The 26,329-nt window shown below is 45.5% G+C and overlaps 1 protein-coding gene and 1 long non-coding RNA gene across 5 annotated transcripts; one reads left to right on the top strand and one right to left on the bottom strand.

Annotated features, from left to right (window-relative positions):
* Positions 1-745: 745 nt before the first annotated feature.
* LOC778511 (cathepsin L-like proteinase) lies at positions 746-25,579 on the top strand. 4 transcript variants are annotated; one of them, XM_012691030.4, is made up of 8 exons: positions 746-1,161; positions 16,979-17,131; positions 18,377-18,499; positions 20,838-20,971; positions 21,989-22,121; positions 23,284-23,444; positions 24,274-24,408; positions 25,457-25,579. In XM_012691030.4, the coding sequence occupies exons 1-8, from the start codon at positions 850-852 to the stop codon at positions 25,515-25,517; spliced, it is 1,212 nt and encodes a 403-aa protein (XP_012546484.1). In that variant the 5' UTR covers positions 746-849; the 3' UTR covers positions 25,518-25,579.
* Positions 14,552-15,345, bottom strand: LOC134201553 (uncharacterized). Its single transcript, XR_009976907.1, has 2 exons — positions 15,130-15,345; positions 14,552-14,931 (listed from the first exon to the last, which is right to left on the bottom strand). It is a non-coding gene; the product is annotated as an uncharacterized LOC134201553 (long non-coding RNA).
* Positions 25,580-26,329: the final 750 nt, after the last annotated feature.

Here is a 26,329-nt window from a genome sequence, read left to right as displayed (position 1 = left end):
CAGTAATTACGCATATTATAATTTTGCGGGTTTGATTTTTATTACACGATGTTATTCCTTCACCGTGGAAGTCAATCGTGAACATTTGTTAAGTACGTATTTCATTAGAAAATCTCATTCCGTAGCCGGATGGTACGTGGCAAAATAAGACCTGTGGAAACGCACTGTGGATGACCGCAGTGGCTCCAGGTAGTATGGATGAGCTCTAGTCTGGTGGCGGGAGGTGCGATGGTAGAAACAAGATCGATCATCATATCATCTCGAACAATTCCTCAAAGCAGCGTTATACAAGAAATTGTATATTAATTAATTACGTCTTTTACTGGTGGTAGGACCTCTTGTGAGTCCGCGCGGGTAGGTACCACCGCCCTGCCTATTTCTGCCGTGAAGCAGTAATGCGTTTCGGTCTGAAGGGTAGGGCAGCCGTTGTAACTATACTGAGATCTTAGAGCTTATATCTCAAGGTGGGTGGCGCATTTACGTTGTAGATGTCTATGGGATGCAGTAACCACTTAACACCAAGTGGGCTGTGAGCTCGTCTATCCATATAAGCAATAAAAAAAAAGAAAAATCCCTCAGAGCATTGTTATACAAGATATGGTGTATTAATTAATTACGTCTTCGATCTCACTAAATAACTGAGATATAACATCACGTGTTACTCGATTGCGGCATAAGCGCTTCTGAACTGCTTAGCTTGCACTAAAAATATCAGGAAAACATAATTGCATTGTTACAAAACCTCATAACGTATACAATTACAACGCTGATCAAACATATCGAATTACAATCGATGTATTCATATAAATAAATTCATTTATAATTCACGATCGCACAAGCATCACGAAAATGATGTTGATTGTTCTATTACTACAAGTTTCACTGGTTAACTGCGTCAATATCACCGAAAACACGTTAAAAATTAAATCTTTGATAATGAAATACAAGAATAATCGCGTTCACAGAAGTCCTATGACATCCTTGGATGGGTTTGTGCAAGATGCCCTAATGTTCTTCGACAGAACTGAAAGGTTTAAGGATGTATTGAATGTGTATAATTATAGTGAGTGCGTTGGAGATGAAGGGTTGATGGAGAAGCATGTTTTGAAAGGTCTGCTCGTTCACGAGCATTTGCCGCGAAGGCACTGGCACGAGTATAAGGTGAGGAAGCATTTCATGATTTTTTCGCGCATGAGCTTAATTGGATTATAGAAATTACAAAGTGAACTCAACCGACTAGAGACTCTAAGCCTCAATTTTATGGTATAAAGTGTCATGCTCTTCAAATCGGAACGCATTCATTGTATATATGCAATACCGTCTTTACCATAAGGGCACACGGGATCCGTGCCCAGGGCCCCCATTCTCAGGGGGCCCCGAAGGACCGACAATTTCTCTCACACATTACACTTTTTTCACAAATCAGTAATCTTATCAGAAGGTATATGTATTGGAAGGTATAGGTATATCAGAAGGTAAGGTAAGGTAAGGTATTTACAAGGCATATACTACGCCATTATATCGATGACTGCGCCTATTCCTACTGTACTAATTAATAATATTTCCGAACGCATCCTACCTAATTTACTAAGTACACCATCGACTCAAACCAAAAAACCAGCAGCATTCTAATATCATTAATGACATATTATATCATACTGTATTTGATTATAATAAATGGTCCTACTCTGTTAAAAAGATGTTATTATAATTCGCTTTTTTTACTTTCCAAAAGGGCCCCAAAATTCTTGTGTGCCCAAGGGCCCCAGCCTAATTTAAGACGTCCCTGTATATATGATCCGTATCAGAGGCACATACTACTACCAGTGTTTGGTCTGGTTTGGGCCAGTTTCTCGTACAATACATTTGTTATATTTTTATATTAATTAATCGTCTAATTGTAAGGAACGTTGTGTACAAATTCAGCACTTTGTCTTGTTTTGTCGTGCGCACATAGCTTTTGTTGCAAGCCAGATATTGTTTTTTTTACTTGTGTTTTTTATGTATCTTTTTAGCTTGTGATGTGTATTGTGTGGTACTACCGCCCCGCCTATTTCTGCCGTGAAGCAGTAATGCGTTTCGGTTTGAAGGGTGGGGCAGCCGTTGTAACTATATTGAGACCTTAGAACTCGTATTATTATCTCAAGGTGGGTGGCGCATTTACATTGTAAACGTCTATGGGCTCCTGTACTACTTAATACCAGGTGGGCTGTGAGCACGTCAACACATCTAAGCAATAATAAAAAAAAATTGAAAGGAGTAATATCGGTAGAAAGATTTTGGCGAAAATATCATAAAAATCTTTTGTCACATGATCATTTCTCTGCCAACCAAATCAATGCTTGCGATCTTCGATCAATAATAGTACTAGATTAAGGATCAGGAACAAAAATAAGACGCTCCAGTCAGTGGCCACGTTTGCAGACACGAAAACATCTTCATTTCTTAGAAAAAAGTTTAATAATGTTAACGACTTCAGTTTATTATAAACCTTAATACTTAAACATAAAGTTTAATTACCATTGCAAAATATATGTATTTAGGTCCTTTCGTCAGAAAAAGAATATTATGGAATAAATTTAAAATGTCACTTGAACATAAAAAGTCATCAGTACAAAAATATTTATTCTAAAATGATACTTAAAGCCTAATATATAAGGTTAAAAATATTTGTTTAAAATTTCGTGCTTATTGTATTGTGGAACTAGATGTAGTTCTTGGTGTTACATTTCAATGCTCAGAACACAGTAAGTATTGGAAGACATAGAGTAACAGAATATATGTCGCAGGCAATTTGTATGATTCCGCCGTTTACAAACGGCGTCGTCATTATAAAAATGTTCGCTGTTATGTAAAATGCCGAAGGCAAAATGTATATTGCCGTATCACTTTATAATATGCCACAACATAACATCGACAATTCAAACTCCGTTTTCATAATGCCGCGGCAAATTGAAGTATTTAGCTCATTTTTTTTACCACGCGCGCCACTGTTGATCAAAACAATAACAATGGCGTCATTTTGTGTCTCAAAAAATAACTGAAAACTGCAAATATTTCGTGTGGAGAAGACATTTTAGAAAATAATTCTGATTTTAAAGGTTTATATTATAGTGAATTAAAAAAAATGATACAATTCTCAAATGGAAGCTGTAAAAAGCTTTGGACAAATAGTAAAATTTTTGAGGTTATCCGGCACCTAAAAACTGCTAAGGTGGCCACATAATCTGGTTCCCGGAGGACTCCTGCAGGTAAAAAAAATACGAGCTTATGAGCATCAGTGAATTGGACTACCTTATTTTAAAAAGGAATAGCCTTGGCAGTCCAACCGTTCATGTAATACCGTTGGAAGAATATTACGATGTATTGTTAGAGATTCATAGATATTCCGGACGGCCACCGCTCAGGTTTCGGCCACCACGTGTGATTTTTAGACTTCTTACTCTCGTTGAAACGTGGTGGCTCGAGTATTGCCGCAGTGGCTGTCGCGGAACGGGTGCTGGGATTGGTTCGAGGAAAATAACGAAGGCTTCAGTATGGCGTTCACACGGTCCTCGTGGCTTGACCGGCGCAGGGCGTAGGAGCGAGTCTCTTCTTCTTGTGCGACGGCTCTCTCCTCTTCTTCTGGAGAGGTCTTGACTCGTCGGCTCGCTGTCTCGAACTGAATTTGCAGTCAGTCGGGGTCGTCGTACCCCCTTGCGGGGGCACGGAGCGGGCCTCGGGGAAACCCCTTTGCCCGGGCATATAACTCCCCGCCTATCGAGGCAGGGGTGGTGCGCTGCAGGACTGAGTGAAGCAGGCTTGGAGTTGTGATGTTGGGTGGGACCGCTTTTTCTTCTTTCTTCCTTCTCTTCTATCTTCTTCGTCGTCAGCAGGGGGCGGCCGCTTCTCTCCACAATGTTTTTTTTTTTTTTTTTTTTTTTTTTTTTTTTTTTTTTTTTTTTTTCTTTTTACAATTTAATATTAACCTAACTTAAGCTAAAGTAAACCTAACTTAATCTAACTTACATCTAAGTGACAGCAGCGCGCCGTTCCTGCACTCCGTGGAGTGCCGGGGCAGCGCGCGCCGTCACACCTAAACCTAAACCTAATCTAACTTAACCTAACATAACCTAATCTAACCTAGCATGGGGGAGAGAGCAAGCCGCACTCCTCGCTAGAGTCCTCCCCCTCCTCTCCCCATTGTTACAATTTTGATGGGAGGGAGGACTGTAGCGGGTATGAACACCCCATCCCAAAAGGGGGTGGGGGGTAGGGTCAAAGCCCCTAATGGAAATGAGGCTGCACCTACGGGGTGCAGCCGCGGTCCCCATACGGGAGACCCGCCAAACGGGCAAGAGGCGTGGGACTAGAGGCTGATGAAACTCAGCTCCGAGAGGGGCGCTCATAGGTCCTCCCCGGCCTCACAGCCGGCGAGGAGCTTTAACTCCGAATGATCGTCGGGGGTACCAATAGCTCCCGCGGCAACGCCGTACCATCCGGTGGTCTGGCGTGCAACGGGGCTATGTTGTGGAGATGCTCATGGGGCCCATTTTCGGCTCGCTCGTACATATTACGGGCGAGCCTAGTCACAAACTCCACGAGCGACTCCACACCTAGGTCCCGGGCAATAACGTCATTTCTGACGTACTGCCCGGCCCCGACGATAATGCGGAGGGAAAGACTCTGCTGGGCCTGCAACCTAGATCGCTGGGACGGCGACAACAGGTGATACCAGGCCTCAGCAGCGTATGTGAGGCGGGAACGGACGTATGTCTTGTAAATGGCGAGTTTGGTCCTGGTCGGAAGCCCGGACGCAAGCACCGGCCGCAACAAGAACCTGGCCGCGCGAGTCTGACCGATGACTCGGTTGACGTGCGCGACCATGCTCAAGGAGCGGTCGATGTCGCATCCGAGATACCGGACCGTGGTCCTGAACTCGACATTCACACCTCGGAGGCTGAGTTTCTTTGGGACGACTCTGATACGGACCGGACCGTAGAGTAAGGCCGCGGTCTTTCCCACATTGACCGCGACTCTCCAACGGTCCAGCCACTGGGGCAGTAAATCCAAAAGCCTCTGCATCCTCATAATGGCTGCAGAGGGGAACGGAGAGGACGAGAAGTAGGCCGAGTCGTCAGCGAACAAGGCCAACTTCACGTCCTCCTCCCACGCCCGAAGGTGACCCTCCAGTGTGGGGATGTCATTAGTGTAGAGGGCGTATAGGATAGGTGATAGGACACTACCCTGGGGAACCCCGGCCGTAATGGGACGCACGGAAGACCGTGCGCCCTCGACCGCGACAAAGAAGGTTCTGCCCTCCAGATACGACCCGAGCAGTCGCACGTGAGCGTGCGGTAGGCCCGCGTCCCGCAGCTTGTGGACCAGCCCCTCGTGCCACACACGGTCGAAGGCCTTCTCGATATCGAGAAGGACCGCGACCGTGTATTGGCGCGAGTTTCGCCGGTCCGCCAAGTGATGCAGGACACGGGTCAGTTGCAGAGTCGTCGAGTGGCCGCTTCTAAAGCCGAATTGCTCCGGCCTGAGGAGAATATACGGCGATATTCTCCTCAGGAGCAGCCGCTCGAACAACTTGCCCACGTGCGACAGCAAGGTAATCGGTCGGTAACTGGAGGGCTTTCTCCTGTCCTTGCCGGGTTTGGGCAAGACGATAATCTTGCCCAATTTCCAAGTTCCAGGGAAGTGTCCTACCCTGAGAATGGAATTAAACAATCGTGTCATTGCTGACACGATTGAAGGAGGGAGATTTTGTAGGGCGAGGGGGGGAATACCGTCCTCGCCGGGGGCTTTGCGCCTCTTCATCAGCTTGATGAGGAGGCGCACCTCCCTGGGAGTGACTAGATCGTCACCTCCCAGCTCGACTCCCGGCGATTCCGGTTTGAGGAGTTGGATTACGCCCTCTGACACCTCCCGATGGAATGCAACCATCGAGGGTGCAGAGACATTCGGAGTGAACTGCCGCTCCAGCGAGTTGGCCAGGACTTCAGCACGAGCCAACGGTGTAAAACACCGTCTTCCCCCCTCGTCCTCCAAGGGGCAAGTGGGGAAAGGCTTGTTCGTGAGCCGGCGACAGATGCGGTGAAGGGGGGCCATCGTACGGTCGTCGGACGCGTCCGACAGTCTCCCCTCCCAGGTGTCACCCCGGTAAGTCCGCATCTTAGTCGCCAGCTCATCCTCAAGTCGGTTTAGCTCGCGCTTAATCCTGGGACACCTAGATGTCGCCCAGAGCCTCCTAAGTGCCCTCTTCCGACGAATTAACGTCTTGAGGTGCACCGGGAGTTCCGCTCTGGGCCCCCCGCTGGGTACCAGAGTCGTCGCTTGGTCCAGGGCTCCCCTGATGGTGTCGACGAGACGGGAAGCCGCCGTGTCGACCTCATCAGGGGTAGACGGGTCTTGAAACAAGGATTGGTCGGCCAGCAGTCCCGTAAAGGACTGCCAGTCGACCCTAGGCCTGAGAGGGGATGTCGCGACCCGAGTGAGCCCCAAACCCACCGTGACCAAGATCGGTAGGTGAGGGGTACTCAGGTCGTACAGTGCCTCTATCGCTAGAGGGCACCGTAGCCCCTTGTGAACACACACGTCCAAGACGTCCGGTTGGTACCGGGCCAACGTTGGAACGTGGGTGGGTTCGTTGGGGCCGACCACGCAGTAGTCCCCCCTTTCGGCATCCTCGTACAATCGCCTTCCGGGCGCCGTGATGATTCGGGAGCCCCAAGCGACATGTTTCGCATTGAGGTCCCCGACCACCAAGGCCGGATGGCGATCATGGTTCAAGGCCCGTCTAATATCGTCCTCGACAAAATCAGGACCCGGGGGTCGATACGCGGCATAAATCCGCAATTCGGCCCCCGGTACGTGGACCCTCACCCCGACCGTTCTGGTAGAGGTGAAGGTCAGTAGCTCAAGCTCCTCGTGCACCACGTCCCTCCTGACGAGCGCCGCAGTGCCCCTGAACGGGCGCCCGTTGGAGGTCAGTTCGTCCCGTCGGTACACGAAGTAGTTGGGCATCCTAAAATCTTGTCGAGGTTTGAGCTTGGTCTCACCCAGGAGGATAACCTGCGGGTCATACTCCTGGGCGAGTCGGATCAGCTCCGACCTCCGGGACCCTATCCCGTCGGGGTTCCAATAGATGATGCGCAGCTCCTGGCTAGCCATTGAGCTGCGCAATCATCCGGTAGAACCCCGCGAGCAAGGCCCCGAAGGGACTGGCTCCCGAGGCGATCTCTCGGATTACTCCGGAGATCACCTCGGACAGTTTCTCCCACAGGGAGAGGAGCCAGGCAGCGAAGCCGGCAGGCTGCGTGTCCTGTCGACCACTGCGCCGCTCTCTCTGCGGGCGGGGTGGTAGTGGGGGCTGTGGGTCGCCCAGAGTGATATTTACGTTCTGGGACGGGTCGATGTCTATTGTCTCCATGGGGCATGGAGGTTCAGTCGTTATCGGAGGTTCATTCGTTGGCGCAACTTGGCCTTCCCTAAGGGCAGCTGCTTCTTCCAATCATCCGGATGCCGTCTTAGGTATTCCGGGCCTATGAACCAGCGGTGGTTTCTTTCAAAGCCGACGGGTAGTTCTCTAGTGGCGTCGTCGGCGACATTTTCCTTCGTGGGGACCCAGCGCTATTCCTCCACAGTGCTGTTCTCCTCTATGGTGGCGCTGTCGGTCCAGAACACTCGTGTCTGGCTTTCTATTGTGTTCTTCCGTGACGGCCGCGGCCATGCGGCTGCTCATCACGGCGGCTTGTAGCTCGAGACGCAGTATCGAAGTTAGCTTCACGGTTGCGACTCGGTCTTTGGCTAGGGAGGTCCTCATCTCCCCGTCGGGCGTCTCCACGCGCCAGTACAACGCGGCGTCGTGGGCGTACTTGTTGGTGTCCACGTCCGTGTGGAGCTTGAGATCGGCGGCGTCCGGGTACTGCAGTCGGTTCTTCACGTAGATGGTGGTTGCAGGTCAGCTTCTCGCGCCGAAGACGATGGATCTCATCCGGTATTCTATAGGTTCTCGTGAAGGGTTTTCCCTCCACAAGTACCGGAGTGCGTCGCGGTCCTCGCTTCGGACGCCTATCGGTATGAACATCTCCGCGATGTCCGCGGAGACGGCAACGGCGTGCTGCCTGAAGCGCATCATCGCTCCGGGTAGCGACTGCAGCAGGTCCGGGTCGGTGAGCAGGAAGTCTTTTGGGTTTCTTCCCTCTATTTTTCGCATCGGCGTCGTGCACGACGCGAATCTTCTTCTGCTTCTTGAGATGTGTTACGTCGAAGTGTGGCAGGTACCGGGTTCGATCCTTCGTACCCGTCGACGGAGTTACTTCGGCGTATTCTTTTGCTACCAGTGCGTCCATTTGTTGCTTGTAGCGCACTTTCAAATTTGGATCCTTCTCCAGTTTCTTTTTTACGGACGTCAGGCGATTCATTGCGGCTTCAAAATTGTTGGGCATCTTCAGGCCCTCCTCACGCCACAGCAGTGCGGTCTCGTAGCGGCCGTCGGGTCGCTGTTGAGTGGTCTCTCGCAGGATCTTCAGCGCGCGCTCGTCCGGATCGTTTTTCGGTGTCTTGGCGGCGACGGTGAGTCCCTCGATCGCGAAGTACTGTTTGAGGGCTTCGTCCATGTTCGTGTCGACCGTCGTCGCGTGTCCCACGAAGTTGACGCGCTGTCTCTTGCCTCCCGGGTGTGCTCCGTGCACGACCCACCCGAGCGGAGTACGAGACGCCACTGGTTGATCGCGTCGTCCCGTCCGCATCTCCTCCGTCACCAGCAGGTGCCAGTTGTCTTGGCCGATCAGGATCTTCGGCGAGGCGTAGCTCGTTTTGAAGTGATGGCGGAGGTCGGTGAGGTGGTGGCACGACGCGAGGACTTCGATGTTCAGTCGCTGTGGTGTTAATTTTAAGCCGTTGACTGTCCGTAGGTTCAGTTCTTGCGGTTCCCCCGTGCGTCCGCATAGCTTCAGCGGGACGCGTCGTGAGCGTGTTGCGTCTATCTTGTTGTCTCCGATGGCAGTGATGAAGAGGGGTTCAATCGGTCCTTTGGCGCCCACTCGTCTCGCGAAGCCTTCGTCGATCAGCGAGATCGTTGACCCGTCGTCCAGCAGGGCCCATGTATCTGCTTCTCCCGCCGGTCCGATAACGGTAATTGGCGCCATCTTTAGGTAGGCTGTCGCACTTCTTGCGGCCCACGTCGAGGTGACCGCCTCTTCTTTTTCTTTTGGTTTCTGCCATGCTGGCTTCTTATGCAACAGCTCGTGGTGCGTACGTTCACAGCTGTCGACGCCGCACTTTTTCTTCTTGCACACGTGTCCCCGGGACCGGAACCGTAGGCACCGGAAACACAAATTCTCGCGCTTCGCCGTATCCCAGCGCTCGCTGACGGCTGCTCTCTTGAATTCGGGACAATCTTGTGGGATGTGCCCCGGCTTCTGACATGCTGCGCATTTCCTCTCTTCCTTCGCTTGCGTGGTGTGCGTCCTCTGAGGCGTATTCACCGTCTTCCGCCGACCGCTGGTGTTCTCCACTCTCGTCTCTGGCTCCGGCTGTGCGTATGGGCTGCACAGGTCCGCCTCGCGTTGCAGGAAGCGCGACAGCTTGACGAGGTCCGGTTCTCCCGCCGGTTGAGTCGCTGAGAATTCGAACCAGCGGTGGCGTAGAGTGGACGGCAGCTTCTCCGATGTGATGTTAGTGAGCTCCGGGTTGTACATATAATGTACGCGGTCGAGGGCCCTCAGAGCGGCGACGACGTTGTTCACCTTGTTCGCGAATACGCAGATGTCCCTCGGTGTGTCCGTGCAGCGTGGCAGCGCGCGCAGTCGTTCCAGCTCCGTTGCGGCGATTGCTTCTGGACGTCCGAAGCGCGATTCTAGAGTCCGCATGATCTCGGCGGGCTCGGTGTAATGCAGCAACAAGTTTTCGACCGCTTCTCTTGCTCTTCCTCTCAACGTACGCCGAAGTCTCGCAGTGTTCTCTGCGGCGCTGAAGCTGTCCGCTGATTCGGCGTAGGCGACTTTGAAGGAGAGCCATTCTTGATGCGATCCACTGTACACTGGAAGCTCCCCGTAGTACCGATGCGATGGTCCGGGCCTGGCTTGGCGGGCGGCCGTCGCGATGGCAGCTGCTAGTTCGGCGATGTCGCTCTTCGCTGCGACAGGTGCGGCAATCGGTGCCGCGGCAGGGGCCGGTAGCTTCAGCTGTTCTATTGGTGCGGGAAGTTCCAGTTGCGGTTGCTCGATGGTGGCTGGTGATCCATGTGTTGGCTGCATTACTCTTTCTTCGACTCCCTGTAGCGCGATCGATCGTTGCTGACTGAGCCATGTATCGATGTGCTGCGATTGCTCGTTCTCGTCCTCCGTGAGTGTTGTGCGCGCATCTTCCTCCTGTTCAACGAGCGCTTCGGCTTCTAATGTTGAGATGCGGGCGGCGGCGAGCTCTGCTTGGAGTCGGGCTTGTTCTTCCTTGGCGCGAAGATGCTCTTCCTTGAGGCGCGCCATAAGCAACAGCCGTTGTGACTGTTGACTCGACTTTCTTGAAGATCCTCGTACTGGTGGCGCCATCCCGTCGCGGAGTGTGGAGCCTTCTTCTGTCGTCGAGATTTTGGCAGCGGCGTCCGTGATGTGGGACCCGTGTACTATTTGATTGGCCGCGAGCGCTGACTCCTTCTTGTTCTGGCTCGCGGATACGACGCTCTCCGTTGCTGCGTCGCCTGAAGTTGTTGCCGGTGTCGCGGTGCTGGGAGGTCTGACCACTCGACGACAGACCCCGCTGTTCGGTCCCGTTGGCGACGCCGGCGAGTATTGCGTAGGCAATATTTGGCGGGAGGGGGGCATCGCTTGTGAGCCCCGCGGCACTCCCGGACACTTTTCCACTTGGGAGGAGGGTGCCGCCATCGGTGGCGGTCCCTGCGTCACTCCCGAACGCGGCGCGGTTGACTGGGAGGAGGTTGCCGCCATCGGTGGCGGTCCCTGCGTCACTCCCGAACGCGGCGCGGCCGACACAGCTCGTTGCTGTGCGTCTTGCGATGTTGAGCCCGAGACAGCTTCGTTGCCGGGCCGGTCAAGGCGTGACGACCTCATCTTCTCGGACCGTGTGAGCACCATTTCTTCAATCTTCAATCTTCAATTTTCTTCGATCTTCCTCAAATGAATCCGGCTCTCGAAGGACCAATATTCCGGACGGCCACCGCTCAGGTTTCGGCCACCACGTGTGATTTTTAGACTTCTTACTCGTTGAAACGTGGTGGCTCGAGTATTGCCGCAGTGGCTGTCGCGGAACGGGTGCTGGGATTGGTTCGAGGAAAATAACGAAGGCTTCAAGTATGGCGTTCACACGGTCCTCGTGGCTTGACCGGCGCAGGGCGTAGGAGCGAGTCTCTTCTTGTGCGACGGCTCTCTCCTCTTCTTCTGGAGAGGTCTTGACTCGTCGGCTCGCTGTCTCGAACTGAATTTGCAGCGAGGTAGGCCCCCTATTTATGGTCGCCCACACGCACTCGGCCAGCGCTATTATGAGTCCGAGCACGGTGGGCGTCCATTGTTCTCTCGGCCGCCTCGCTCGCCTATTGTTTGCCTAGTCGCTCTATTAGTCGCCCGTATTGTGACTCGCTCCTGCGTTCCCACGCCAAATTAAAGACCACGAGGACCAATCTTTATTTACAAAGAAGAAGGGTCGTCGTACCCCCTTTCGGGGGTACGGAACGGGCCTCGGGGCAAACCCCACTACCCGGGCTGAAACTCCCTGCCATCATAGGGCAGGGGTGAAATGATGCAGGGAGGACTTGGGGATAGGTACGCTGTTCGCTGCGTGTTCGGCGGCAATTTACATCTATATATACTTATATATAATACGATGGGCAGTCTGGTGACGGCTCGATGCCCGCGGCGGTGACACCCCGGCGCCGGCTGCTGTCCTCTGCTTCCTAAAGCTAAATTTTTTTTTTTTTTTTTTTTTTTTTTTTTTTTTTTTTTTTTTTTTTTTTTTTTTTTTTTTTTTTTTTCTTTCTTACTGACTAACTACAAACTAACTAAAACTAAACTACACTACTATTTACAACAGCACAGGACAACAGTCAGCGGATACGAGGGGCCCGCCACCGGCCCCATGCCGCGGCCCCGCCTCTACAAGTCAGAGGGGGAGCCGCGGCACTAGTATGGCGCTCACCCGCTCCGGGCTCCCCAGAAGGGGAAGTCCGTCACGGGGAGGGGCCGACTTAAACACTCCCCAAACGGGGGAGTGGTCCACCCTCGGGGGTGGAAAATGGGTCCCCATAGGGGGGCACCCCAACAATGTGGGGGGAAGTGACGAGTGTGGACAGCTCAGTCCCATGGGGGCACTCATTATGAGCACTCCCATATCACTCCGGTTAAGCCGACTATCTTACCATAGCCGGGGGTTCCAGTAGCTCCCTTGGTAGCGCCCTACCATCAGGTGGTCTGGCGTGCAAGGGAGCTATATTGTGGAGATGCTCGTGGGGTCCACCGTCAGCCCGCTCGTACATATTACGAGCTAGCCTCCGAATGAACTCCTCGAGCGACTCCACATCTAGATCCCGGGCGATTACGTCATTTCTGACGTAACGCCCTGCTCCGACTATCGTGCGAAGAGCCAGATTTTGCTGGACCTGTAACCTCTCCCGCATACCCTGCGGGATGAGGTGATACCAGGCCGCAGCTGCGTACGTGATACGGGAACGGACATACGTCTTATAAATGCCGAGCTTAGTCCTGACCGGCAACCTGGAGGCCAACACCGGCCGGAGGAGGAATCTCGCATAGCGAGCTGCCGCCAACGCCGACATGGCGTGGGCGGTCATCCTCAAACTCCGGTCGATATCGACCCCCAAGTACCGGACGCTGGATCTAAACTCGACATTAGCGCCACGGAGACTGAGCTGTCCCGGGACGACTGTTGTGCGGACTGGACCGAAGAGAATAGCCGCAGTCTTCCCCACGTTGACCGCGACCCTCCATCGGTCTAGCCACTGGGGCAGTAAGTCCAATAACCTCTGCATCCTCGAAATGGCCGCAGAGGGGAAGTTGGATGACGCGAAGTAGGCGCTGTCGTCGGCAAACAGCGCCAACTTCACGTCGGCTTCCCACGCTTGTAGGTTGCCCTCGAGCGTGGGAATATCGTTGGTATAGAGAGCGTAGAGGAATGGTGCCAGGACGCTCCCCTGCGGAACTCCGGCCGTGACTGGGCGCACCGACGACTTGGCGCCCTCGACCGCGACAAGGAAGGATCTTCCCTCCAGGTACGACCCCAGCAGTCGCACGTAGGCGTGCTGGAGGTCCGTGTTCTGCAACAGCTTGTGGATCAGTCCCGCATGCCAGACACGGTCGAAGGCCTTCTCGATATCAAGAAAGACTGCGGCCGTGTACTGGCGCGCGTTGGACCGATCCGCCAAGTGATGCATGACGCGGACCAATTGCAGCGTTGTCGAGTGACCGCTACGAAACCCGAATTGCTCGGGTCTGAGAAGTCTTTATTTACAAACAAAATATAACAAATTACTTATTTTCATGTTTAACTATTCCTATTTACATTATCTCTATTTATGTTAACCTATTTTTAACATATTATCTATTTACGGACATTTATAACTATTTATTCTCTATTTTAACTATTTTCTAACACAACTATTTATTACGGACATTTTCTTATAACTATTTTTAACACTATCTATGTCCGTCGCGAACAATAGAGGTTGCGGACATGGTGGTCGAGACAAAATTCAGTATCAAATGAAGGATAGATTTATTATTGAGAGAAGGGCGATCGATTTATTCGTATCGTTATGTCAATTTATCTGCTTTGTAACTTACATATTATAATGCCTTGGTGTTTTTTAGATATGAAATGGGACATGCGCAAATAAGTAATATACATTTTTATTGTTACTTTTGTTTCTTTTTATTTAAAAATAAATCAAGAATCGTTTATTTTTTAAATAATCTTAATTTACTAATTTAGGGAAATGTCTTCTAAGAATGATGAATACTTCAGACTACAAAATATGATTTTACATATTATTATGACCTGTTTGTTTTTATTTGAAAGGGTCATATTACCTTAGAAGTTTTATTATTGTCATTTAAATGTTGTTTTGTTATTTAAATATTTTAACTAGGCAAGTACTTCTAGAGAATCAAAGCACATAATTTAGTCTTACTTGAAATCTTCATTAGTATTTGATTGCGGAAATAAAGTCTGATTAATATAGGTATAAACTACATTTTATTATGGTCACCCTAAAACTACAACCAGTGTCGAAATTATAACAATTGAACCAGTTATCATTTTGCCTTCGGCATTTTACATAACGGCGAGCGTTTTTATAATGACGACGCCGTTTGTAAACGGCGGAATCATACAAATTGCCTGCGACATATACATATTTGTTTTAGGTTTGTTTTGTATGGTCGCAACTATTTTTGACCGATTCAAAAAAGTAGTAGATAATATTTTACATTGCCGCTATTACAACAAATAGGTGATAAAAAATAAAATTGAATAAAGTAAAAAAATTATGAAAGGAAACACGAAACATGTTTTCCACGTATTCTTTATACAGAAGTAATTAAAACAATAATGTAGGTTTAATTATCTTTAAACAGATTCAGTTTGTTATAAAGCTGTCTTTTAGAAGTCATTTTTATATGAGCGGTTTCTTTTTTACAAATATAATGTAATCTTATATCAATGAATTTTTCTATAATCAGTTTAATTTAGGCTTATTTTATGGCTGTGTTCGTTTCCCCCAGAAAACAAATCCTTTTCAGCATATACGCTTAAAATATTTACACATACATATAAAGTTTTTTTAATACTTTTTTGCATTGATTTGCCACCACCATTGAACAATTCTAGAATTTTTATAAGAGTTCTATATTTCTTCTCCTCTTTCTTTCACGACAATATATATCCATTGTGCACAGCGACAAGGGGCTACTAGGAAATCTACAAACAAAAATAACATTATAAAATAACAAAACTACTCTATGCATTCCCTGTCCAAGAAAAGGTGATGTTTGTTACAATAGTTGGTGCCTTGTTGCAAACTTTGGCCAAACAATTACAATATTCGTAAATTGTGTTTTATTTACAATATAATTGTGTTTATTATTTTATGAAAAACACTTAATAATATAAATTTACCAAAAAAAGATATTCCTTCCAAAACCTTGGTGTTACGGTGGTTTTTTACTCAGTTTTTGAACGCGCATTGCAGCGTTTTGACGTCTTAGTGTTGGCTATGATTGGACCATACTAATTTGAAATAAGACCACAAATTTATTTGTGGTCTTATTTTTCGGGCCGTTTTTGAAGCGCTAATCGCGAATCTAGTAGTATTATTGATCGAAGCTTGCGATCATTGAAATCCACCAAAAGGATAAATATTTACCCAACGTTTTTAATGAACGATATCATTAATATGTACATCAGCCAGTAAACAATATGAAAATATAATCACGTGCAAACATTAGAAAATAGAAGACATTGCCCTATTATCTATCTCTATATCTATCTATTATTTATCATAAGAATATTATCAAAAGATGTTAGAGGGCCATTGCGTATCACAGTATCTTAACATATCGATATGGGTTTTTATTTTGCTTGTGTTGTTACATCGCGCCTTCGGAATTGAAGTGGCATAAGCCATAATTCTTGTTTTTTGGTAAACTCCAAAAATGTAATTGAAGAATTGTAATTTTTTTGGTTTTCGATTTTAATACTTTAAGGTATTCTCTTAATTTAAAAGAGATGGAAATAGTATATTTGTCCTTTTCTGGACTAAAAGAGACTGTTTCATTTTATAAGCTGTACCCACGAGTTCGTCCGCGTGGAATTAAACAAAACATTACTTTATTTGATAACAATTTTAGATTTTTTCTAAAATAGAAGTAGCCTACGTTGCGTCTTATTACATCATCTGCCAGTGACAGTCCGGTCAAAATCAGTACAGCCGTTCCAGAGATTAGCCGGGACAAACAAACAGACAGACAGACATGCAAACATTGGAAAAATTGTTATTTTGGTATATGTATCGTATATACATTCATACCCATTTAATAAAAAGCGGTTATTTTAATATTACAAAGATACACTTTATTTTTATTTATTTGATGATGATATAAAACATGCTTATAAGTCGTTCGAAGTACAAAACTTATTTTATTAAAATTTTTAGTTATGGCACTTCAATTCTAAAGATGTAACGGACATAACCTCTTTGTTTTAATACGGTTATTGGGCATGTGATGTTTGTATTCAATAAATTTTATCAGCATTTAGAGAGTTTTATTTCGTGATATATGTATATTTTTTAACAAAACATTAATAGAATACTGCATTATTATTTTTTTGCTTAGATGGGTGGACGAGATCACAGCCCACCTGGTGTTAAGTGGTCACTGGAGCCCATAGACATCTACAACGTAAATGCGCCACCCACCTTGAGATATAAGTCTAAGGTCTTAAGTATAGTTACAACGGCTGCCCCACCCTTCAAACCCAAGCGCATTACTGCTTCACGGCAGAAATAGGCGGGGTGGTGGTACCTACCCGCGCGGAGTCACAAGAGGTCCTACCTAAAATAGGATTTTTGGGCGACGTCGGCTGTTTACCATTTGGTCCGCAGGATCGGCTATGCAGTTTCCGGCGGCCACGATGAGAGGATTCTCGTGTCGTGCCGCTTTATCGAAGTGGACACTGTCTATTGGTGAAGGAGCACGACTTTAACGAATTTCGTTTCAAACTCCTTACAAATATCAAGTTCGAAAATATTAAGTACTTCACAATATTGATTGCAGATTGAAGAAAGAGTTTGTCTACTAGAGATGTCTGAGATACTTTTCAGACGAACGTTGATATGGAAAAAAAAATTAGAAAGTTCCAGAAAACCAAAAATTTCTGCAGTCCAACGAGCGGAAAAATCTAAAACCCTGTTTACATTTTGAGAACAGCGCCATCTGTAATAAAATATATAAACTATTTTTTTCAGGCAATTCACAATAAATTGTATTCATCTACGCACCACGAGATGGCAGCGCTAATTAAATGGCGGCAGAACTTGAGACGGGTTGCGAGACACAACAGAGAGTACTTAGCGGGAATACAGTCGTACTCATTACATTTGAATCATTTTGGAGATATGGTAAGTATGAAATATTTTAATCGACCATCGAGTTATTAATACTTCTTCTTTTTCCCACTTATCCCAATAGGTGGGGTCGGCACAACTGATTTTTCTCTTCCATTTTCTTCTATCAGCCGTCAGCTCAACACTCACTCTTCTCTCTCTCATATCGTCACTCACAGTCCATCCATGTCTGCTTCAGTCGACCTCTTCCCCCTCTACCTTGCACTACCATTTCCATACATCTTCTAGTCAAATGCATCTTCTCTCTTCACATCACATGTCCATACCACGCTATCCGTCCGCTTTTTAATTTTATTTTTTTTATTTAATACTACTTATATTAAAGTATTAGCTTGTGAAATTAAAGGGGTTTTCGTTCAAGTAGGCTTACATACCAGGCGATCTCATATGGAGGGTGAAAGGCTTTGGTTTCAGCGAGATTTTATTAAATACGTGACTATTAATATATTATATTATATAGCCTTGAGAAATTATCTTAAATATTTTCAATTTATTTCTCTTATGTAAGGGGAGCTCGGTTCCTACGACTTCCTATCTGTTGTTAAGTGGTTATTTATTGTCGTACTGCCTTGGCGGAGATCAGACACTGGTGGAAAAGCGACAAAGCTACGTAATACACCCATATACCCATCCTACAACCACATGGGGTCATGACCCTCGCGTCCTAACTCCGGCCCAACTATACGAACAGCACAAGTCATCTAATTCCTAAAATTATATTATGAGCCTTAAAACATGAACACTAAGGACTGGATTGAAGGGAGATAAGTTCACCACGTATTATGTCATTCGGGGCCAAATCAAGCGACTAGCTACATAAATACAGCTCGATCACCCCTATTCGCCCCTACGATGTCTGACGATGGTTGTTTTTACCATCGCACCGCCCGCCACCGGAGTAGAGTTCATCCATACTACCTGGAGCCACTGCGGTCATCGACAGTGCGTTTCCAGAGGTCTTTTTTGCCACGTACCATCCAGCTATGGAATGAGCTCCCCTCCACGGTGTTTCCCGAACGCTATGACATGTCCTTCTTTAAAAGAGGCTTGTGGAGAGTATTAAGCGGTAGGCAGCGGCTTGGCTCTGCCCCTGGCATTGCTGAAGTCCATGGGCGACGGTAACCACTCACCATCAGGTGGGCCGTATGCTCGTCTGCCTACAAGGGCAATAAAAAAAATAATATATTGTGGCTTCTCCAACAAATAAATAATCATTTGAATATTTCCGTTTTCATTCAGCATGTCACAGAATACTTCGGCAAAGTTTTGAAGCTGATCAAAGCATTCCCGCTCTTCGATCCAGCTGAAGACCACCACAAGACCGCGTATAGGCATAACAGACGCTGCAAAGTGCCGAAAAGGGTTAGTAAAGTTAGTTGGTAAGTCAACTAATTCTGAATTAAATTGGTCTAGTCTTTTTTTTGCCTACCTAAGCTGGTAGCCTTGAGATGCTATTCCAGCGTAACCGTGGCTAGTAGGTGAACTCACGGGGCTCAAACTTGATGACGTTGCTAACACGAACCCTAGCAAGAGCCGTGCTTCGCAGAATCTACCACCGATTGGTCTAGTCGTCATGGCCTAAAGGATAAGACGTCCGGTGCATTCGTATTGAGCGATGCGAATGTGCCGGTGCTCGAATCCCGCAGGCGGGTACCAATTTTTCTAATGAAATACGTACTTATTGTTCACGATTGACTTCCACGGTGAAGGAATAACATCGTATCATAAAAATTATAGCGGCAAAATTATAATTTGCGTATGTACTGGTAGTAAGACGTCTTGTGAGCCCCGCACGGGTAGGTACCACCACCATGCCTATTTCTGCCGTAAAGCAATAATGCGTTTAGGTTTGAAGGGTGGGGCAGCTGTTGTACGATAAACGGAGACTTAAATTAATGAATTAAGGTAGATAGATGGTGGCAGAATTTATAAGTTTAAGTAGAATGTGTATGCGTAAATTGTATGTAATTTTAATGATATTATAATATGCTTAGGCTGGGTTTTGGGAATGCCGCGTGTATTTAACATAAAATATACAATATGTTTTTCAATTATGCATTATAACTAATAATCCTACAACAGGGCTGTATGTACCACCTTTGTTTGAAAAGCTCTAGGCATTAAGTCCGCCACTGGATTCTCGTACATAAAGTTAATTAAAACAAATAAACTCAATTGGAGCTAAGCTTTTGAGATGCAGGCGGTTTTAACTTTTTTGTTGTTATAAATGAGCTCACCTGGTACACCTGTAGCAGAACACTAATAAGTAGTTATAAGAGCCCGTAGACATCGTCACAGTCCGCGTTGAGGTACGAGGTCGAAGCCTCAACTGTATAACAGCTGTCCCGCCGTTCCAAAAGAACCGCGTTACGGATTCAGGCGAAATGGTGTTACCCGTCTGTACGGGTTTGGAATACGTCCTAATTCTTATTTGTTTGCGTTCATTAAGTTTGTTTGTTTTATTAAGTATTAAAATATTTGCAAATTGTATTATACTCAACTACGGTCATAAACCAGAATTAAGTGCTTGATACGTTTAATGTATTCTTTTCTCGCATTGTCGTGGCGTGCAACCTCTTTGAGAGGACATAAGACCTGCAACGACTGGACATAGACTAAGACAGAGACTTGACAGGGATTCGAAAAGAAAAAAAAGTAAAGAAATGGAACGAGGGCGGACGTGATTGGCGGCAGGCGGTATCTTCAATGCCTTCTTAAAAGACGAACGCGAAGCAGATGACAAAGATCGAACCGACGCATAGATAATGATATGTTTAATATTACGCCGGTAAGAGTAACGCCATCTATCGCCAAATAGTCGAATAAATGTCGAAGGATCTAGTAGCATCTAGAACGCTCGAGAAGTACAACGCCATCTGTTGTCAGATAGCGGAAACACACATCGTACTTTCGATGTGTGTGTATGTGTGTGTGACTTGTGGAATATTCTCGACGATTATTGGGATTTCGTCTCGAGTATAAAAGCGTTGCAGAGATGGCACGCAGGCAGTCAGTAATCGGAACTACACGAAGCGAAACAGCGAACAGATCACCTGAAGCGAAGCGGAAGAAGCGAATTGAGAATTTTAAAGTGTTTGTGAAGTGTTTTATGTGTTGAATAATATAGTGTTGTGGCGACACACTTATCCGTCACTACTTGGGCAACCGCCTTACAATTCGACAAAATCACTGTCGCTTATGAATTTATTTATTTATTTATTTATTTAATAAGTTGCACCAACAAAGTGATCATCAATACAAAACATTGACAAATTGACAAAAGTTCATGGCAGATGTCACCTCAATTATAGGTGCAATCGACATTGCATTAACATCAAAAATAAAAATAAAATATACAGCTAAGAATTGGATACATTTAGGCAAGTTATTCGTTCCCACTTTCCTACCACCAGTGATTACGCAAATAATAATTTTGCGGGTTTGATTTTTATTACACGATGTTATTCCTTCACCGTGGAAGTCAATCGTGAACATGTGTTGAGAACGTATTTCATTAAAAAAATTTGTACCCGCCTGAGATTCTAACACCGGTGCATCGCTCAACACGAATGTACCGGACGTCTTATCCTTTAGGCCACGACGACTTCAAAACTACTGTGCAATTTTACGGACTCGGTGGAAGATCTTCCCTTTGTTGTTTACCCCTCCAAAAATACTTTCCAACCTGCTTTGTTTGCAGATAGATTGGCGGGATCAAGGTTTCAAGCCGAGACGAGAGGAGCAATGGCAATGTGGTGCTTGTTATGCCTTTGCCGTAACCCATGCTTTGCAGGCTCAGCTATACAAGAGACACGGGGAGTGGAATGAGCTCAGGTATCTTCTCTTTTTTCGAAATACGCGGTGGTCAGATCAGTCGTGGTATCATCAGTATGCACATAACGTATCTTAGTCGACACTGTTTTATACTTCAATCTGTTGTTGTACTGGTTTGAGAATTTCAGAGAACACAGGATTAAGTAAATCAATACGGTTGAAGTCAGACAGGTCGTAAAATGTATGCCCAATCTCTATGCAGCATGATAAGAGCACTTGCTGTATCGATCATAGATAATATGGAATGTGGGCACGAAGAACAAGAAGGTTAATATTCAGTAGTTATTGTAGCCCATAGACATAACATCGTCAATGCATCTCCCCTATCAGGAGACAAGAGAAAGAAGTATCAATTGTGACAAATACGATACCAACGGAAAGAGATGGAGTGGACACAGGAAAATGACAATGATAAAAGATAAAATAAAATTATTGATATAGTTATTGTATGAGATAGGTATCTGGAATACAGTCTTTGTTAATAACATTACAAAGTGTTTAACGTTAATAAAACGTTCATAAAATGTAAGACGCTTAGAAAAACAAACAGTTGGTTTTATTTTTATTCATCATCATCATAGTCGGTTGCTCTTGGTAGAGCAGTAGTGGTCATGTGGAAATCTTTGTTTATTAAAGCCTTGAAAGATGTTGTCTATAGTTCTCGAATTAAAGCTTGGCGCACGCACTCGTTAAGTTGGGTTTTGGTAAGGTCTAGCCCACTGAGTTTCTCGCCGGATCTTCTCAGTGGGTCGCGTTTCCGATCCGGTGGTAGGTTCTGCGAAGCACTGCTCTTGCCAGGGTCAGTGTTAGCAACTCTCCGGTTGAGCCCCGTGAGCTCACCTACAAACGTTAGGGCGAAGCTAAAATTGCCTCTCAAGGTTATCAGCATAGGTAGGAAAAAAAAAGGTAAGGTTTTTCGCTCGATCAGTCCAGCGCATGGGGCTTCGTCCACGAGATCTTTTACCATTAATCCTACCCCGAACAACAAGTTTCTCGATAAACTTTTATTTTTATTAGTCCTCAACAAATCGTGGACTGCAGCATTAAAGACGGCAATATGGGATGCGACGGAGGATCCTTGAGGGGAGCCCTACGTTATGCAGCCAGAGAGGGCCTGGTTATGGAGTCCCATTATCCGTATGTTGGAAAGGTAAGGTGTTGCTATTGGTCGTATTCTTCACTTTTCCACAATTCTCTGATACAATACAACTTTAATGAGACTCCAATCGCATGTCGTACTTGAGCTCGCATGTCTGTGTCTTATGATTAATGGTCGGTTAAGTCTTTACCAACGATCTGCTAAAAGTGTCGGGAACCGTAATTACTGGTGGTAGGACCTCTTGTGCGTCCGCACGGGTAGGTACCACCACCCTGCCTATTTCTGCCGTGAAGCAGTAATGCGTTTCGGTTTGAAGGGTGGGGCAGCCGTTGTAACTATACTGAGACCTTAGAACTTATATCTCAAGGTGGGTGACGCATTGACGTTGTAAATGTCTATGGGCTCCAGTAACCACTTAACACCAGGTGGTCTGTGAGCTCGTCCGCCCATTTAAGCAATAAAAAAAAGAACCCGCTGGATGTATGCGCGAGATCGATTATTGTGTCGAACATTGCGGGAGGCTTATGTTCAGCAGTGTAATTGAGTGGGCTGATAAAAAAGTGCTTACCGGAGTTTATAGACATGACAACGTGAATACCAGCCAGCTTGACATTTGTCAATATCAAGACGAAATATACCTTACTATCAAATTTATGCAAATTACATTTTTCGCATTTGCTTTAGAAAAGAATATACCTTATAGAGGATTTGAACACTGTCGTGATCACATCACTACCCAAAATGCTCTGAAGGAATAACCTAAAACTAAATATCCCTCCCTACCTGAAATAGAGAAATATGATAGGATTAAAACACACAAGCAGTTTCAAGATTATACTTAAACAGCTTTGACATTTACTTTGTTGATTAGGTACACCATACCCGACTGACCGAAGTAGTTTTCCAAATCTTCTAGTTAGAGGTTCTCAACTTCTTTAATCAAATTCTCTGTGATTGTTATGACCCAGTAAGTCTAGGAACGAACAAACAGTAGATTTTTAAACGCTTGAAATGAAAATGCTTAAGGGTTCTTCTTTCCAAATACTTCTACAAAAGTTATGGAAGCGGTTTGGAAATGACATTAAAGATTTCCATTGTACAAAATGTCGGTTAATTTTTTGTGCAGCCATACGAACACTAGTTACAACTTCGTTGGATGACTTATTTATTAACTTATGGAAAGTTCTAGTAATCATTTTTAATATTCTTCTAGAAAGGATACTGCAGATACGATAGCAATTTGGTGCGCGCCAGACCGCGGCGTTGGGCCACACTTCCGTCAGGCGATGAAGAAGCAATGGAGAAGGCCTTAGCTACTGTAGGTCCTCTAGCTGTCGCCGTTAATGCTGCCCCATTCACTTTTCAGCTTTACAGGTATGACTGTAGAAATGTTTTAACACTAGTTTGACCATTAAATTTGACAGAGTACATCCTAAAGGTATTTTGTAAATTTCAATAGAGTACACTATGTTTTTATCAGTAAGGTATCTGACATCTACCCTACATCTACTTAAAATCTCTGGTGACACTTAGGCCCTTGGGTCGCTATTTTCATGTTTCATCAGGTATTTACTGTGGAATAGCTTTGAAATGTTCCCATAATCTTTTGATTATTATACCATTGCATCATTCGCCCTTTAAAGTTAATTCTTTCTATCCCTGACCATGACGCTGCTCCAGCCACGCGACGCAATCCACAAGCATGGACTCTGTCCATCAAGTTGTGGTCTAATCGCAACCGACAGGCTTACCACATTACACGTTTAATTTTTTTTAATCATGTATAGATCATGCCGCGACTTATATTTTGGACAAGCGACCCGCCCTCGCTTCGCTTCGGAAACATTAAATTTTATTATTGATAGCTGAGTCCCGCGATGTTGCCTGCGGTTAATGTCGTACCGCGGGTGACGCCGGTGGACGAAGCTAGTCTAAAATGAGTAGCCTAAGTTACTCCTTATATCATCAGCTACCTACTAGTGAAAGTCTCGTCAAAATCGATTAAGCCGTTGCAGAATTTAGCCAGAACAAACAGACAGACAGACAGACACAAAAATTGTAAAAAATGTTATTTTGGTATATGCACCGTATATGCGAGTATGTTATTCATCTGCATGTATTAAAAAGCGGTTATTTTAATATTACATACAGACACTCCAATTTTATTTATATTTTTATGTATAGATAATAACACGTTTTTCAGAAGCGGCGTTTACGATGACCCCTTTTGCGTGTCGTGGCATCTGAATCATGCTATGTTATTAGTCGGGTATACTCAGGATTATTGGATACTGCTCAACTGGTGGGGCAGAAATTGGGGTGAAGATGGATACATGAGGTTTATATATGCAAATTGTAATATTTCAGTTATACTTTTTTTCTTTTTTTTTTTATTGCTTTCGATAGGTAGACGAGCTTACGGCTCATCTGATGGGAAATGATAACCGTCGCCCATAGACATCCAAACTACATCAGTAACTCAGATGCGCTGCCTATCCTGGCCTGGATGGGCAGCCTTATGTATGTTACACCGGCTATCTTATCCTTCAGACCGGAACACAGTATTACTGTTTTGCGGCAGAAATAGACAGGACGGTGGTACCAACCCGGGCGGGCTTCTACACAGAACCCTACCACCAGTTCTTTAAGTGCTTGACTGCTATTAATGGGTACTATGGTATAAACGCACACCGTTCCTAGCAATTAGGATATTTCTGCAATGAAGCGATCGTATGTTTGGATGTGGAATTCAGAAGTGTAATTGAATAAGATTGAAGCTTTGATTTAATGTTTCAAATGCAGGCAGACTATGAGAGAGGCCTACATCCAGCAGTGGAGAGATAAAGGCTGATGATGATGATGAGTGGAAGAGCTCACAGCCCACATAGTGTTAAGTGGTTACTGGAGCCCATAGATATCTACAACGTAAATGCGCCACCCACCTTGAGATATAAGCTCTAAGGTCTCAGTATAGTTAGAATGGCTGCACCGCCCTTCAAACCGAAACGCATTACTGCTTCACGGCAGATATAGGCAGGGCGGTGGTACCTACCCGCGCGGACTCACAAGAGGTCCTACCACCAGTAATAACGCAAATTATAATTTTGCGGGCTTATTTAATATATTATCAGTCTCAAGCAATTAAATTGATGTTAGGTAACTGAACTTTGGTTGCCAAAACGAAAGCTTTTTTGTTTCAACTTTTATTTTTAATAGTTAATTATAATTTTTCGTAAAGTTAATTGATCTGTAGTCGAAAGTCAAAGCAGCTCCTTACATCACATGAAGCCACCAGGGCGTTGACCCTACGCGTCAGCTGACTGATTGTGTTACATTGCGTGTTATTACATATAGTGAAAAAATTAAATATCTATATTTTTTTTCAGAATACGAAGAGGCTTAAACCGATGTGGCGTCGCCAACATGGCAACCTATGTAGAATTGTAATTGTAATATATCTGTTACAATATTATAATCATTATGAAAAAATCTTGTTTGTGTTTTTCTTGTGTGTTTGAAGATATTCCGAACTCATTCGATATACTTCTATACTTCTATACTAATATTATAAAGAGGAAAGATTTGTTTGTTTGTTTGTACTGAATAGGCTTCGAAACTAGTGAATCGATTTGAAAAATTCTTTACTGTTTGGAAGCTACACTATTCCCCAGTGACATAGGCTATTATAATATTTTTGAAAAAAATGAGGGATCCTTACTAAAGTTAACCTAAGGTGTAAAAAAATTACCTAAAATATTCTTTACATCGCGTGCCCTGCGAAAACTATTCATGATAGAATAAAATAATGGACTAGACTTTGTAGAATACATTATTATTTACAAAAAGTGTCGCGACAGTATATGTCTAACTATTATAGTTATGCCGCAACAAGTGTTCTTTTATTTAAAAAAATAAAACAACGTCAAATATCGTTGAAATTTTTGTTATAGACCCGAGCGGAGCCGGAGTGGGCCACTAGTACTAATATATATTTATTGGGCTCATTGAAGAAGTGTACTTGAATTTAAGTGGGTAGATATCATCATCCTACGTGTATTTGGCACAAAACAGCTATGCGTTTCGCTTTAAAGGGAACCATGTTCCGCTTAGAGTATGTTATAGAACACAACTGATTCTTCAGCCTCCTGTCTCCGGTATCACGGCATTTTCATGGTGATGTCCACGTTCATTGAATCACTTACCAGATCCACGACTCATCTACGCGTCTGTACAAAAAAAAATATCCTCACAAATAAAAT

The sequence above is a fragment of the Bombyx mori genome, chromosome 27 (genome assembly GCF_030269925.1).
Source record: "Bombyx mori chromosome 27, ASM3026992v2".
Taxonomy (NCBI): domain Eukaryota; kingdom Metazoa; phylum Arthropoda; class Insecta; order Lepidoptera; family Bombycidae; genus Bombyx; species Bombyx mori.
Note: the sequence above shows the minus strand (reverse complement) of the source record. Positions and strands in the feature narration are given on the sequence as shown.